We start from the raw sequence: 16,731 nt of genomic DNA on the forward strand, positions 1-16,731 counted from the left end.
TTTTAGTAGTGGTTGGAAAAATGTATTAAATTTCCTATACAGGTTACTGTGTACACACAGCTAAACAAAAGACTGCAAAATGTGAGATCCCCACAAAAAGCCACTCCAGATGGGAGACATTCAAAGAGGTAAGGCTGCAACTAATTAATTTTAATTCATTAATTGATAAGTTGTTTAGTCAGTACGATGTTTGAAAGTTGTGAAAGTTTTTCCCCAAAAGTCTTCTTTTGTCCACAACCTGACAATTTTAATTTCAACGATAGAGGACAAACAAAAAAGCTAAAATCATGTTTGGGCATTTTATTAAGGAAAGAAAGAAGTGATCCAAAATGATCAATCAAGTATTTGGTGACCTGCCTTTAGTTTCCTCACCTGTTTTAGCATGAAAGGAAGAAGCACTTTGTGTTACACTTTGTATATATGAATATGGCTATACAATAAAGATATGAATTGATTGAGTTTATAGTTGATAACTAATTGATTAACTGACTAATCTTTGCAGCTCTGCCAAGAGGCGACGTCTTGATCAGCCAAGTGACGTAGAAGAAATGGATTCAAGTGACTCAACAATCATTCTGGATCTGTCCACAGAAGGGAGGAGCACCCCAGAGTCGGCCAGTAAAACAAGTGAGTTAGAAGGTGAGTTTCAACTTTACATTTACAAACTGTGTGGTCATCATAAAAAAATAAAACAAATATACCTGCATGTTGAGTCAAGATGGCAGTCCTGACATGACAGAAGTAAAAGGCTTTAAAATGGGCATCAGAAAATGATAACTACATCACATTTTTCCTGTTTTACCATCAGTTTGTTAACATTTCTGTGGAAATTAATGTTAATAAAGTATTGGTATTAATAAAAGCCAGTATATTATAAATTTAAAGAGCTGTGTACTGTGGTGTGTTTATAGTATAAGTCTGTGCAACATCACTGTCTCTAACCACTCAGTATATCATGTAAAGTAATGTTTTTAAAAAACAATGTGCCTCACTAGAGGCTTTTTTTCCCTCTTTTTAACTGTTTTTTAATTTAGGTTCCAAACTAATTTTTAAAGTGTATTACCCTGACACAAAATATCTCTTTGCTATGTCTTTAAGGAAAAAGGAAAGCACAAAACCTACTTGAAGAAGAACCCTCTACCCTGCCAAGTCCTAATAGTGAGTCCATCCAACTGCCTCATGGCTGTGTGTGTGTGTGGGCACTTCTTTATAGGGGTGCACTTGTGTGCCTACATATAATTGTATATGATTGCATGACCATATGTAAATTGGCATTTGCATGGTAAATATTTTGAAAAATGAATAAGTATTTAAGTTCAGTTAAGTTCAGAGCTGTATTTTTTTTTTTAAGATTTAACTCCATTAAGTATAGTCTATAGACACTTGTCATTTTAATGACATAATTAATGACAGATTTTTTTTAAAGTGAGAGACATTATTTATGTAATTTTGTGTCTTGCAGCAAACAAGCCTGCAGATATCAACAGTCCAGACACCCACTGTCCAGCAACTTTGGCCAAACACTACAAGACCCTACAAACTTTGTTTAAAAGAAAAAACCCAAACCAGCAGGATGTCTCTCAGCTCCTGGATTTGGAATTTTCAGCCAGAAGAGCATTCATTGATTCAAATACTATTCACGAGGAGGACAGACACAAAAAGGTTCTAGAAGCATATCCTTGCTTCAAGGACATTGGACATGTAAGTCATTGTTGAATCCATGTGATTCAAGCCAAACAATTTTTATCATACCAACTTCTTGCTCCTCAGTGATGCATTGACATGTTTGTATTGGTATGCTGAATATTTTATAGGTGATGGAGGAGCTTCATCGCATTTTGGATAAAGAAAATGCCAACTTCATCAATGAACTGAAGGGAAGATGGCAAGATTTCTGCCAGAAGGTGCAGTTTTTTGGTGTATGGAAAAAGACGCTGAAGCCCCCAATGGGAATGGATAAAGGTAAGAAATGATGTTTTGGTGTTATTGGTCATCAGAGTATAGTTTGGATCTTTAAGCATGTTAAAGCAGTAGTCTGTAAAGTAATGTCACTGAGGACAGGAGGAGGAGAATTTGAAATTTTAAAGGCCTAATCCCCCACTCCCCCTCTCCTTCTTGAAGCAGCTGAAAGCCGCACCTTTACTAGTTATGCGCAGGGAAAACAGACTCAACGCTACAAAAGGCTAAAAATACAAACCAACAGGCCAGTTTAGGAAAAGGTTGTTGTGTAGGCTCACTACACAACATACAATGTAAGATAAATCCCTTTTTGTTCCCCCTCCCTCCCCTCCTCAGCATTAAGTTTTACAGACTGACATTGATGCAATGTAAGTCAATGTAGGTGTAGTTAGCATACAAGCATAAGTCATATTAGCCTACTGTAAACACAGTATACAATTATCTACACCATTTAGCATTTTTTAGGTTACTGTGACAAGTTTAAACTATGGATTACAGCTTTAACTTTCATGTGCTAGTGTCTTGTTGTTCACCTTTTCAATCCACGATGGTTGTCACTGGCCAAATATTTGTTGTTGTTGTTTTGTTATTTTTGATCTTGAGGATTTTGTTTAAGTTTGGTAATGAGATGATGATTCTTTTTTCTGTATAGCTGAACAGGCTCTTGAGATCCTACATGTGCTGCCATCACTGTTCCCATCCACCTCTGCTCCTCCAAAGAGGGCACGGGATGCGAGTGAGGCTCTGGTGCATGTCCTTGAGGTGAGTTGTGTAAAATGTTTTTTGTTTTTGTTCTTTTTGGGACAACAGTATTAAAAAAATGCTTCTTCTGATGAATGCCAAAGTATTTTATATTCACATATTATATGTTCTAAGCCTTCAAAAGGCACCTAAAACACATTTTTGGAATGAGGGTTCTCACAGGTTAGATCTCTGTGACCAGTAAATACAAACATGGATGCATTACGTGGTAGCACATTTTTATCACCTCAATGATACCTAATTAAATGTAGCCTTTGTTTTCTGTTTTTCAGGAAGGCTAGACAGATGTGAACACTAATTCCATCGAGAATAATTAAAAGTAGCAATTTCAGATGTGTTTTCTCAGAACCTCAACTTTTGTTGTAATTTAGCTTTAGTTATGTGTTTGAAACAAAAGTGCATCATCCTTACAAAAGTATGTCTGTGTGTCAGGGGTAGACATTTGTTCAAACACAAGTAAGAGAAATGAGACAACTGCAGACCGACTCAGAGTGTAATTAGAAAACGTGCGCACGGGTGAATGCCTCTGAGAAGACACACACACGGGTGAATGCCTCTGAGAAGACACACACACGGGTGAATGTCTCTGAGAAGACAAAACACACCGAGCACAGGCTCGCTTGCTTTATTTATAAGGCAAAAATGGGTTACATAGTACTTCCTCTTTTAACTGTCAGGGAAGAGGTTAAACATTAAATCAGCTTATCTGATCTTTCACACACTGGGATAAGAATACAGAAGTATATCATGCTTTATCTGACATCACAGACACTATAGGAAAAGAATGCATCATTATATCATGCTGTCAAACATCTCAGACACTTAGGTAAGGAATGCATCAGTTTTCCTTTAACAATAGACTTGATTAGGTAATTCTTCAACAATAGGCTTGGTTATGTGAAAATATATGAACACACAAAATATAAGGCATACTTGGTTAGAATATAAGGCTCACTTGATTATATTGTATTATAGAGATTTGGTTATAATGTATAATGTAGAAAATCTCTAACACTGTGTTATGTGTTAAAGGACCAAGAAGACCCTAATACCTATCTGATGAAACGTCCTCTCTCCTGCCCAGTCCTGATTGTGAGTCCATCCAACTGCATCCTAGCGGTAGGAGATGTGCCAATAACCACGTTTCCAAAAGACTTGGTTACCGAGGGTGCTTTATACCTTATGGCCTACTATTACACCCTTCACCTTACATACCCAAAGTGTGTAGCCACTCTGCTTTCCGTCATACAGACGGAGGTTCTCTTGGACAAAATCCATGAGAGAGATCTCACATCATCTTACAAGAAGAGCATGGCTGAGTGGACTGCTTTTATTGGCCAGTAAAGCCAATATGGTCAGATGGACTATAGGAAAGCACTTCCTCTCTCCTTCCACGGCTACTACAGTCCATGTTGGTTGTGATTGATTTTTGTTTGTACTTTGGCCAGGTTAGCCCAGTGTTATAATTAAGGGTGCACGATAATATTGGCTAACATGCCGGCATTTTGTGTTTGGTTTGTGCAGTGCAGAGACGGCCTCGCTTTTAGTTAATTTTAAGTTGTTGTTTTTTGTTTTTTTTTAAATGCTGAGTTTAGACAGAGGACTATTCAGAAAATAGGCTCTACTGTGAAAGAGTAAATTGACTAAGCTGAGACTGACTAGTTTGGTATAAAAGTAAGAATTGCTTTATTGTGTATTGGCTAGTACAACTGTAAAATATTAGATATAGCTGAAAAATCAAATAGTGTGCATCCTTAATGATACTGTTATGGTATTGTTTGAAGAATGTGGTCAAATGTTCATGTTAAAAGCACTTTGTAATAATAAACGTTACAGGTTGAGGAGTTTTAGCCTAGCAGTGTTTGTCTGTACTTTGCCTGTGCAATGCACATATGTTACAGGTGTGTTTGGTGTTAGATTGGGCAGGGGAAAAAGTCACTGCAAAATGGCTTTCTTTTATGTAGTCCCCTCTGTTTATGGGGTTTTATCAATAAAGTTATTGCTTTTGAAGTCTATAGTTCTCATTTTTTTTGTCTTATAAACAGTAGGTAAAAGTCTTGAATATGGGGTAAATGCACTAGAAATAGAGAATTATTACAAAAAAGATTGCCTAATACTAGTAAAAGAATGCTAACTTTAGTACATTTTGTCTCGAAATGCCAATTTCTAATCTTATTTCAAGTAAGGTGTTGGACTTAAATCTAGATGGGTGTCACATTTTTAGAACTGAAAATAAGTTATATACACTGAAAACAATGAGGATGATGTTGGGAGGTTTATAGAAAAAATGCTTTTTTTGAGGGGAAAATACTACTTTTGAGCACCACAAACTTATTATGAGACTCAAAAACTTCACAACACTAGTAAAATATAGCTAAGAATGAGTTTTTCCAGCTAATTTCAAGATCTCGTAAGGCTTGATTCACTGTCTTATTTCAAGAAATCTTGTCAAGAGAATTTTCACTTGTTCCATTGGCAGATTTTTTCACTTATTTCAAGCAAAAAATAACTTGTATTAAGTTTTTTTTTCTTGTTTTTGGAGGGCCATTTTTTCCAGTGTGCTGTTAAAGACAATTCATGACTGTTCAAACACTAAAATCATGCCCATCCCTCCTGATTGTACACACACACACACACACACACACACACACACACACACACACACACACACACACACACACTATTTTATAATTTAGATTATTTTGTTGTTTCCTATTACATATTTCTATAATTTTTTATAGATTTATACATAATTATTCAGTGATAATGAATCCTATGTTTGTTTATTCAAAAGGAACCCCGTTAGCTTCCGTCAAATACTCACATAAAATATTACAACATTATTACAACAATATTACACAATAAAGTGGATTCAAGATATCCACATAATTTCACTCTTACATCCACAGTGAGGTTTCACAATTGTTCAAATATAAGCAATCAATAATAATAATAATATCAATAACATTGAGGCACATTACACAAATTTCAAAAACAAATCATATCTTACAATATTTACAACAACTAAAAGCTCTAATAAATCGGTTTTTAAGTGTTCATTGAAGTTTTGAATAATTCTCTAATTTTTTAAGGCAACTTATTCCACTTAAAAGTTGCTCTAAATGTAACAGTTTTACAAAACGTTACTTTTAACTCGAGCATTTACTAAATTGCAGCTTGTTGAAAACTGTGTAATATGATGATGTATTTCATCTGGATACTGCAGCTGAGCAGAATAAATGTGGTGTGTTTAACAGAATTGCTTTCTTTAGAACTACAAGTAAGCCATAGAATATTTTAGCCTGTACAGGAAGCCAAGAAAGGTTATTATGCATTTGATCAATATTAGTATAGTATGAACATCTTCACACTAATCTGGACGCCTTATTCTGGACTAACTGAAGTCTGTTAAGATCTGTCTTATTAGCTGCTGACCAAATGATTGAACAATACTCCAGATGAGACATTACTAGTGCATTAATGACATCTTTCATAATGAAGAAGTGATACACAAAGAGCATTTCATAGCCATAGCTATGCCTTGTCGGCAGAGTTATGTGACATTAGTGATGTTTGTACTTTCAGCGTTAACTTGGTTTTATAGCCTTTAAAATATACGCCGTTCAATAGTCGACCTTAATCTGACAGAGAATGTGATGATTTTGTGGATAATTAAAGTCAGTCATATATCCACAAACACAACAAGCTGAAAGTCAGTGATGCTGCTCGGTTTGCAGTCCTGAACATCACGGCACAAGCAGGATTCACTGCACTGTTAATGTTAGTTGTGTTATATTGCTGCCTCTGTTCGGTGGTGTCGAGCCAAACGCACTTTAACGTGTGTTTGAACGAGCTGACGGTTCACTCGTTAAGCTGAAAGAAAGATGCTTTAATCACAGCAGTCACACATGTGTCCACTGCACCATCTGGAACTCTTCTTGTTTACACTTGTAATAACACAAACACTAAATCCTGCTTCTCTGGTGCTGTTGTGTAGCAGTGTGTACACCTGAGACTGTCACCTGTCTGTCTGTCCTGCACTCTCTCTCTGTTTCTTTCTCTCTGATTGTGGAATAAAAGTATGAACATGTGTTTATAAGTTACACTTGTGTTTGAATCCTGCAGCTTATCACATATTTGATTTCCATGCGTGACGACTGCAAGTGTCCAGAGTGAGGACAGACTGAGGGACACACTGCTGCACATCATCTGTGAGGCTTTGCAGCCCTGATGATCCACCAGGACAAACTCAGCAGTGTGTGAGGAAGAGGAGGAGGAAGAGCCAGCAGCAGCTGACAGATGGAGAGAATAGACAGACTGTTCCCTGTTTGTGAAGGACTGCTAGGAAAGTTTAACATAACTGTCTGTGCTGAATCATCCCAGTGTTTCCAGTGTGGGAGAAAGTACTCAGAGTACTCAGGGCCTTCAAGTTACACACTATGAAAGGCAGCAACAAGTTTAATGTTCAGAAACCTAAAGTCTGTATCAGCAGCAGAATGGAGCTAAAAATAAATGTTGGTTTCAGTTCTATGAAGCTTTGAGTATTTTGGATCAGTAGCTGCTGTGTTTGTTGCATCATATTGCTGTAACTGTTTATATGCTTTATATATTCTGGGCTAAGTTGATCTATAGTGTTACATCATATTCTATAAGGATGTTATGTGTTTGTAGACTTTCTGCCCAGTTTGACCCATTTAGCAGAAGTCAGCCTGTTTAAGGCTCTGATATCTATTCTGTGTGACTTACAGCAGTTATGACATGGTCTGATTTTCTCACCCAATAAAGGAATATTTCATATATCAGTCTACTCTTCATTCTATCAGACACAGTTATCACAGCTCCTACATTTGCTTTTTACACATATATGTAAGCACTGAGCCAAATGTAATAATGCCAATATACTGAAGGAACAATATTTGTCTCTTATATATGATACATCTATATATATACACACACTGTCACAGATACTTGTCTGTGAGTGAAGTGATTAATATAATAACTATAATATTGGCCATATTATATTTACATTACCACAGTGAGATGACTTTAGTCTCATGAACAACATCAGCTAATTGTTATTTACAGCTAATTATAAATGACTGTTCAGCACAGAAATGAAGCCCAACAATCATGTTTTACTGGCTGAAGCGGGGGCTGGACCAGGCGAGGCTGAAGCTAAAGCTGAAGCTGAGGCGGGACCAGGCGTGGATGAAGACACGGAGGCCGGACCAGGCGTGGATGAAGACACGGAGGCCGGACCAGGCGTGGATGAAGACACGGAGGCCGGACCAGGCGGCGCGGAAGCCTCTGGCTGGAGACAGGCCGGGCCAGCGGGTGCGGAAACCCCTGGCTGAGGAGCGGCCGGGCCAGCGGGTGCGAAAACCCCTGGCTGAGGAGCGGCCGGGCCAGCGGGTGCGAAAACCCCTGGCTGAGGAGCGGACAGGAGCAGACTGGACTGACTGGACAGGAGCAGACTGAGCTACAGGTGACTGGACAGGAGCAGACTGAGCTACAGTTGAGTGAACTGACAGGGCTGGAAGCTGAGCAGCAGGTGAGGGAACTGACTGAATTGAAAGATGAACAGCAGGTGAGGGAACTGGCTGGAGTGGGGATGCTAAAGGAGGAACAGAGGTAGGCGAGGCTGACGACCGAGCTGAGGTTGGTGGTTGAGCTAATGACTGAGCTACAGACTGAGCTAGTGACGGAGATAAAGCTACAGCTTGTGCTAGTAAGGCTGGTGCCTGGGCAGGGGACAGGTCAGCTAACTAGGGATAGTGCGAGGGCGTGAAAGGCTGGGTCAGGAGGTGGATGAAGTGGTGAAGTAGCAGGTGGACCGGTTAGCTCTTCCAAGCCTCCAGGAAGGTCAGGCTGGGTTCGGGCTGCCCTCAGCCTGGGCGCTGGGGCAGGCACCCCCACCCGAGAAATAGAAGCAGGTGTGGAGGTAGACTGGGTCGCAGCTGCCCTCCTCCTGGGAGCTGGCACTGGTGTGGGTGTACACTGGACCCTAGCCATCTGAGGAGGTGAAACGGCTGAAGGGGAAGGCTGAGTCTGGGCCGCCGTGCTGGTGGGAAATGGCTGAGTAATGGGTGTGGAAATAGTTACTGGGTGTGTGATCCTGGCAGGTTTATCGGGGATTGTGCTGGTCCTTCTGCCACCACTATTTACAGTCTTTGAGGGAGCAGAGCAGAAAAACTCTTCCCAGTCCACATCCTCCGGGAGGGAAATATCCCATGAATCAGAGATGGGTTTATTATTGGTTTTAAGTGGAGAGTCAAATGAGGGTGGAAAACAGTCGCTGGAACTCACCTCCGGGAATTGCTGGAAATAGTCCATTTTATAGCGGCGAATTTTATAGTCCACTTTCTCCGGGAAGAGGAAGCGGCCGGGGCAAACAGCGGAGCCTCTGGCGCGGTAGCCTCCGTTGAGCCGAGGTGGGAGGTGTAGCCGCTGTGCCGTGGCGAAGGTGGAGGTCTGGCGAATGAGGCGGCGGGTGTGTGAGCGAGGAGCGGAGTGGCGAGAGAAGGAGCGGCCGTGAAACGTGAAAGCGCGGCGTGAAACGTCCACTCTCCGCGGCAAATGCTCCGGTGCAGGTGAGGCAGCAGGTGGGGGAACGCGGCGTCTCTGAGGCCCGCCCAGAGCCAGGCGAGTCCCCTCGAAGACATGCTCTCTCTCCCCGAAGAGCCGCTGTTTTCCCCTGAGCTCCTCTGCCCAACGGGAAAGCGCTGCCTCCTGCCGCTCGTAGAGGTCCGAGTCTGCTGGGTTCCAATCGTGTCTTCGTGGCACGGGTCGTGTCATTCTGTCAGAGGTTGTATGGAGGCGAGGAAGAAGGAACCCAAACGCAGGACTCGCAGGTAGGTGAAGATTTATTATAAGGAGTGGATGAACAGAACAAAGGGAGAAAAACGGCTGGCTGGCTGGACGACTGACTGAAGGACTGACTGAAAGACTGAATGGCTGGCTGGCTGGCTGAACGCAGGCGGAAACGACAACATAACATCAACATCAATGACACGACAGAGAACTGGTGAAACCGAGGAACTTAAATACACAGGTTGAATGATGACAATGATTGGAAACAGGTGAGTACAGGGCTGAACATAATCCGAATAATGACATGGGGAAAAAACAGGAAGAGAGAACATTAATGTGGCGAACTAAACTGAACATGAACAAACTGAAATCACTGGGTCAACGACCCAGGAACCCTGACATTTATAGTCCTGTGGTCTCAGCCTCAGATACTCATCAAATCACACAGAGCTCATGTAGAAACAAATGAACTAAATATGTTCTCCTTCATTTCTGTCAAACAAAGCTGTATGAAACGTTTCCAGCTGTCATGGATCGCTGTGTGGCAGGCAGGATGAGGACCCAATCGCAAAACTCACACACACGAGGATGAACTCAAAAAACACAGCTTTATTGCTGGCCACGAGAAACAATACAAAATAAACTAAACTGGGAAAACTAAAGCACAAGGAGAGAGAAACAGGGAAATCCACACAGCATGAGGGAGAACGCGACGCCGAACAGAGGGAGACTCAGACAGAAATACACAGAGGGTAAACGAGGAAAGTGGGAACACACGGGGAACACAGGTGACACTGATAATCATAACGAGACAGGGCGGGGTGAACTGAACATGACATGTACAGGCGTGAGAGTCACAAAGTAAACAGGAAGTGCACAGAGGTTCAGACAGGAGGAGAGAGAGCACGGGGAAAACACAGACATAACGGGCTGGGGAAACATGGAATAAAACATAAGGAGAGACGAGGGCTCACAGATACACAGAGGGGCACACAGGGGGTAAAAGCCATGAAGGGAAAACACTTAGGGAACAACACAACAGGGCAACTCAGAAAACATGGCCTAAGCAAGGAACAAAATACAAAAATACAAGGAACTAAGAATACTGGGCCCACATGGCCCAGGACCATGACATCACCCCCCCCTAAAGGGCTGGCTCCCGACAGCCCAAACCCGAGAAACAAAACAAAAACAGAAAACAACCCACCCAGGGCGGGAGGCGGGGGATCAGGACGGAGGGACCAGAACGGGAAACAAAACAAACAACAGAAAACACAGGAGCACATGACCATAGTCCAAATAAAGTTCAGGGGGCCGACCCAGAGCCCACAGGCACAAGAGTTCACGGGTCACACGGTCGGGGGCCGACCAGGCGGGTGGCACAGGTGACAGAGATGGTCCGGAGGCCGGCCGTGCGGAAGGCAGCGGCGGCGGCGAAGGAGACGACGGAGCAGTTCAGGGGGACGACCGCGCGGAAGGCAGCGGCGGCGGCGAAGGCGACAACGTGGAAACAGTTCAGGGGGCCGGCCGCGCGGACGGCAGCGGCGGCGGCGAAGGAGACGACGACGGAGCAGTTCAGGAGGCCGGCCGCGCGGAAGGCAGCGGCGGCTCTCCAGTCTCAGGCGTGCTGGCCATGGCCTGGTGGGCACAGGACCAGTCGAGGCATGACCAGACGAGGCAGGACCAGGCGATGACGGGGCCGGACCAGGCGAAGCACAGGCCGGAGCCGCAGCAGGCAAAGCAGAAGCCGGAGCCGCAGCAGGCAGAGCAGAAGCAGAGACCGAAGCCGGACCGGGCGACGTTGAAGGCGATGCAGAGGCCGGACCGGGCGTGGGTGCAGCTGATGCAGAGGCCGGACCGGGCGTGGGTGCAGCTGATGCAGAGGCCGGACCAGACCACGTCTGAACGGGCCCCTCGGACCCTCCAGCGGAGACGAGGAGGTGCTGGCCGGGCTGACCTGAGCCGCCAGCGGAGACGAGGAGCGGCTGGAGAGGTTCCCCTGAACCCCCAGCGGAGACGAGGAGCGGCTGGAGGGGTTCCCCTGAACCCCCAGCGGAGACGAGGAGCGGCTGGAGGGGTTCCCCTGAACCCCCAGCGGAGACGAGGAGCGGCTGGAGGGGTTCCCCTGAACCCCCAGCGGAGACGGATGCAGAGCCAGCAGGTGCAGAGACTTTTGGCTGAGGGGACGCTAACTGTAGCTGCACAGGGCACGCAGTCGGCTTAGGATGCAACGGCTGGGGCTGTGCAGGGCAAACAGTCTGTCCAAAGTTTGTCAGCACCACGCAGTCCTCAGCTGGCGGAGAAAGCTCACAAAGGCTTCCAGCTGAGGTTGGCAGTGTCTGAGCGGGTTGCTGTGCTATGAACTGAGCTGGTGACAGAGGTAATGACAGAGCTAATAATGACTGAGCCGTTAACTGAACAGGCAATGGAGTAAGACACTGAGGTGGTAACAGAGCGGATGACTGAGTGGGTAATGGAGCCGTTAACTGTGCTAAAGACTGAACTGGTGACAAAACAGGAAACTGTGCTAATAACTGAGCCACTGACTGAGTTATGGACAGCAATGCCAGTTGTAGTGGTAGTTGCGCTTGTGGTAGATTAGGTGTCTGGCTCTGGGTTGCTCTCCTTCTGGGAACAGGAACAGGTGCTAGGCCTGGCCGAACACCAGTCATCCCCACCCGAGGAACAGATACGGGTGCAGGGACGAGCTGGTCTCTGGCTGCCTTTACCCTGGGGGCTGGTGTAGGTGCAGGAGCTAGCTGGACCTCTGTCGCTCCCACCCGAGGAACTGAGACGGGTGCAGGAGTCGGCAGGGTCACGGCTGACCTCACCCGGGGAACCGGAACAGGCACAGGCGACGGCTGGGTGTCCATCAACCCCACCCGAGGAGCAGGTACGGGTGCCGGGATGAACGGAGCCTCTGCCAGGCTGGGGATAGAAGCAGGGACCGGCTGGACCTCAGCCACCCTCTCCCGAGGAACTGATACGGGAGCAAGGGAAAGCTGGGCCCGCGCTGCCCTGGTTACAGGAACAGGAGGCGGAGAGTGAAGCACAGGAACAGAAACAGACACAGGGAAAATCGAGTTAGTGGAGCTAGAAGCAGTGTTAGTGAACAGAGATTCATGGCGAGTCACTCCTGGCAACTCTGTAGGCCTTAAGCTGTCCATGTTAGGAGTAGCAGTCTCTAAAACAGTCATAGCACAGGAAGATCCAGGTTTAGCAGAGTCAGAGTCAGTAATACCGAGCACAAAGGGATCCGTTGCGGACACAGGAGCATTCACACAAACGGTTTCTAAATATATAGGTTGGAGAGCAGCATAGTCCAGGAGTGAAGAAACACCATTCACAGTCTTATACTCAGCAGGTACAGGGACCTCAGAACTGTTAACTTCACGGTGTTGTTCATGAGTATGCAGCTCAACAATAGTCTTTTGCTTCTCTAAGGTGAGATTATCAGTCTGTGTGTTAATTGCTGCTGACCTGGGAGGAGCACAGGAAAAATAGTCACTCTGAAACATGGGCGTGAGGGTAGGTAATGCAGGTTCAGGATTAACCGACCCAGAATTACCAGACACGGAGTTAATGGCCTCTGGGATGACGCGCATGGAGCTTACAGTGCCAGGATTCTTTAATTCAGCATGAACAGCAGTCTCTAGGGGGGTAATGAACTCAGTCTCGTGCTTAATAGGTGCAGAGGTGAACTTAGAAACATTATGAGCCCTGGAAACACAGTCATATTCAAACTCACTATTCATTTCTGATGTGTTACGGACCTGAAAAACAGCGGACTCAGGAGCAGAATATTGTCCGAGTCGGTCCGACTTGGAAGTGGCATGGAAAAAACTGTCAGTCACTCACCACCGGAGTTTGCTCAGTAACTTTAGGGTGGCGACGGCGTGAGCGCCGTTTATTCCTGGGAACTGTGCCGTGAGTTCCCGAGGCAGTGGGCGCAGGCACTTCGGTGATGTCGGCTGGCTGAGCCGATGACGAACCGGGCTGCGCCGGAGAGACGGGGAGCTTGTGCAGCTCCGAGCGTGGAAGTCCCAGGAAGAGCGCAAAGGACTGCAGCGGAGATAGGCTGCTTGTCGGAGGCACGAAATCTCTCCTCGGCCGCTGAGTAACCCTCTTCTTTGCGCAGGACGTGGGCGGCGACTGGGGAGGTGAACCGGAAGTTGAGAAGGCCGGAGGAGTTGTGGCAGGCGATAGGCTGAATCCTCCAACTCTTATCACCGTGGGACGATGTGGGGGAAAGGCAGCAGCGTTTGCAGTTTGGAGGCTGCGCGGCCCACCTAGAGCCAATCGAGTCCCATAGAAGGCAGACTCGCGCTCCCGGGCATGCCGAGCCTCCTGCCTTCTCCTCTCATTAGGGAAGGCGGAGTCTGCACGCTGCCGGTTCCGTACGGAGTTTGCTGGGTCCATTACTGGTCGCGTTCTTCTGTCATGGATCGCTGTGTGGCAGGCAGGATGAGGACCCAATCGCAAAACTCACACACACGAGGATGAACTCAAAAAACACAGCTTTATTGCTGGCCACGAGAAACAATACAAAATAAACTAAACTGGGAAAACTAAAGCACAAGGAGAGAGAAACAGGGAAATCCACACAGCATGAGGGAGAACGCGACGCCGAACAGAGGGAGACTCAGACAGAAATACACAGAGGGTAAACGAGGAAAGTGGGAACACACGGGGAACACAGGTGACACTGATAATCATAACGAGACAGGGCGGGGTGAACTGAACATGACATGTACAGGCGTGAGAGTCACAAAGTAAACAGGAAGTGCACAGAGGTTCAGACAGGAGGAGAGAGAGCACGGGGAAAACACAGACATAACGGGCTGGGGAAACATGGAATAAAACATAAGGAGAGACGAGGGCTCACAGATACACAGAGGGGCACACAGGGGGTAAAAGCCATGAAGGGAAAATACTTAGGGAACAACACAACAGGGCAACTCAGAAAACATGGCCTAAGCAAGGAACAAAATACAAAAATACAAGGAACTAAGAATACTGGGCCCACATGGCCCAGGACCATGACACCAGCTGTTAGTATCATGGTTGCTAGGCAACCTGGGCAGCACGACGGAGGCTAGACGTCCCATTTCACGAGCCTACGAGCCTCGCACTTCGGCCTTAGCGGTCTTTGAGTACGCGCCCCTTGAGGACTTTAAAGCTGCAGAACCTGAATCGGGATACAGCCATGATGATCTCCAGCCTCGTGCTCGCCAACATTCTCACCTGAGTTAAGAAGACGATCACTGAAATGGTCTCAGCAGGTCCTTTGATGACAGCAATGAAATGCAGTGGTAAGGCTTTTTGGGGATTAAGTTCGTTTTCATGGCAAAGAAGGACGATGCAGTTCATCTGATCACTCATAACATTCTGGAGTGCAGGCAAAATGCTATTATAAAAACTTAAGCAGCAACTTCTCCAGGTTCCAATATTTATGCAATTCTCAAACCTTTTGGCCACGACTGTATAACCTCTTCTGAAGTTTAGTGGATATTATACATGGTTATGCTCAGGATGTGTTGGCCAGTTTCCACTGGAAACGCCTTTTGGTTAAACTGTCAGCGAGGAATTTGCATTTGCACTGTTACATTTTTATATAACTTTAATGCACATAAACAACAGCTGCTTGTTTCAGTGAAAATACATTGATGGGTTTGTAATAAAGTTGTGCAGCTGTAAAGTATTTTGTCTGCTGTCAATTCTATCGTCAGCTACATCGTTATGGCAAATGTTCAAATGTATATGGTGATAAATATCTTTGGTCATATGGTCCTGCTCTGTCTGTCACCTTCTGTGTTGAGCTCATTGTTTCCTCTGTAGTGGCTGAGCTGAGTCCAAGTAGCTGAAAATGTTCCTCTGCTGCTCCGTCAGACTCTCCTCCTCCTGCTGATCAGCTGGGACACAAAACAGATCTTTGTTAGGCTCCACACTGCACTGAAGAGTCAAAGTGTCTCATATGTTCATCTGACAAGTAAAAGAACACATTTTTGTTTCCCGAGGTGGGCAACTTGTTGGAAACAAACACAAAAGGTTTGAGCACTGATACCTGCCATTGCTGGCATTGAAAGATGCAACGCCAGCAATGTGGATTGTCAAGACTCAAACCAATCATCAAGCAAAGACAACAGGGATCATTTGTTTCTGTTTATTTAGCATTCACAGCATTTGTAGTTGCCTTCTGTGCAGGGGAAGTCCACGCACACTGTGTGGTACCGCCATCCACAGAAGGTGCATTCAACCTCTGTAAGAGAAACGAGGTTGTCTGAGACTGAAATGATATTCACTAAAGAAGTGGTGATTTGTAAAACTTCAAGTGTATGATAAGGTGAAAACAAATACACAACTGCATGTCATGTAGTTGAAGGTTTTTTTTCTTTTGGAAGACCGGAAAACACTGAAAGTTACAAATTAGTCCTTTATTTATCCAGGTAAAAAAAATCTCATTGAGATTAAAAATCTCATTTCCAAGAGAGACCTGGCGTCATGGCAACAAAAGTCACATACCACATAGGTATACAACATTTAAAACAAACACAATATCCCAACATGTGTAACAAATGTATTGTGCTTGAAACAAATTCAGAATAGGTGATAAAGCAGCTGCACGTGTGTCGCGAGTAAATCTGGCTGTATAACAAACAGAAACAAGTGATCCTGCTGTCTTTGCTCAATGGTTGGTTTGAGTCTTGACAATCCACATTGCTGCCATCTTTCAATATGTTTGAATGCACCAGTGTAAGTGCAGCCACTCAGACTAAATGTGTTCATAGAAACAGGTGCAGATGTGTCACGAGTTCATCCAGCAGTAGCTATGGCACTTGGCCACAGGGGGCAGCAGTGGACTGACCTGCATTTGAGACTGCTCCAGCTGCTCTGTGACAGTCAGTAGATCTGCTACAAATTGCAGATCATATGCAAGTTTTGAAATGACATTATAAATATTCCTAACTTAGCCACGGCAGCCATGTTGATGTATTACCTATATTGGCTGAAAATGTTCATTTGCAGAGAAAAGACACAGGCAGACTGTGCTTACAGGACGTTACATGTTATTATGTGATGTTACTGAAATCATCATGAATAACAGGAGTGGTGATTCCTATAACTTTGTGTATATAATTTGGCATTTCTTACTGATGTAGGCCAAAAATAAATACATAATAAAATTGTATTTTTTTTTAA

General features: G+C 44.9%; 1 protein-coding gene and 1 long non-coding RNA gene across 2 annotated transcripts; both read left to right on the forward strand.

Moving 5' to 3' along the window:
• Positions 1-508: 508 nt before the first annotated feature.
• On the forward strand, positions 509-1,511 carry LOC309696917. Its single transcript, XR_014273695.1, has 3 exons — positions 509-639; positions 1,099-1,158; positions 1,463-1,511. It is a non-coding gene; the product is annotated as an uncharacterized lncRNA (long non-coding RNA).
• Positions 1,512-1,646: 135 nt separating this feature from the next.
• Positions 1,647-4,499, forward strand: LOC309696923 (uncharacterized protein). Its single transcript, XM_082518448.1, has 4 exons — positions 1,647-1,701; positions 1,815-1,962; positions 2,612-2,721; positions 3,754-4,499. The coding sequence occupies exons 2-4, from the start codon at positions 1,818-1,820 to the stop codon at positions 4,063-4,065; spliced, it is 567 nt and encodes a 188-aa protein (XP_082374574.1). The 5' UTR covers positions 1,647-1,701; positions 1,815-1,817; the 3' UTR covers positions 4,066-4,499.
• The last annotated feature ends 12,232 nt before the right edge of the window (positions 4,500-16,731 follow it).

This window comes from Aulonocara stuartgranti (assembly GCF_965226115.1).
Source record: "Aulonocara stuartgranti genome assembly, chromosome: 3".
Lineage (NCBI taxonomy): Eukaryota > Metazoa > Chordata > Actinopteri > Cichliformes > Cichlidae > Aulonocara > Aulonocara stuartgranti.

Bases quoted from the DNA above. Each gene is read 5' to 3' on its own strand.
- LOC309696923 (XM_082518448.1), top strand. From the start codon at position 1,818: ATGGAGGAGCTTCATCGCATTTTGGATAAAGAAAATGCCAACTTCATC. The intron at 1,963-2,611 runs GTAAGAAATGAT...TTTTCTGTATAG, and splicing joins CCCAATGGGAATGGATAAAG to CTGAACAGGCTCTTGAGATC. The intron at 2,722-3,753 runs GTGAGTTGTGTA...TATGTGTTAAAG, and splicing joins CTCTGGTGCATGTCCTTGAG to GACCAAGAAGACCCTAATAC.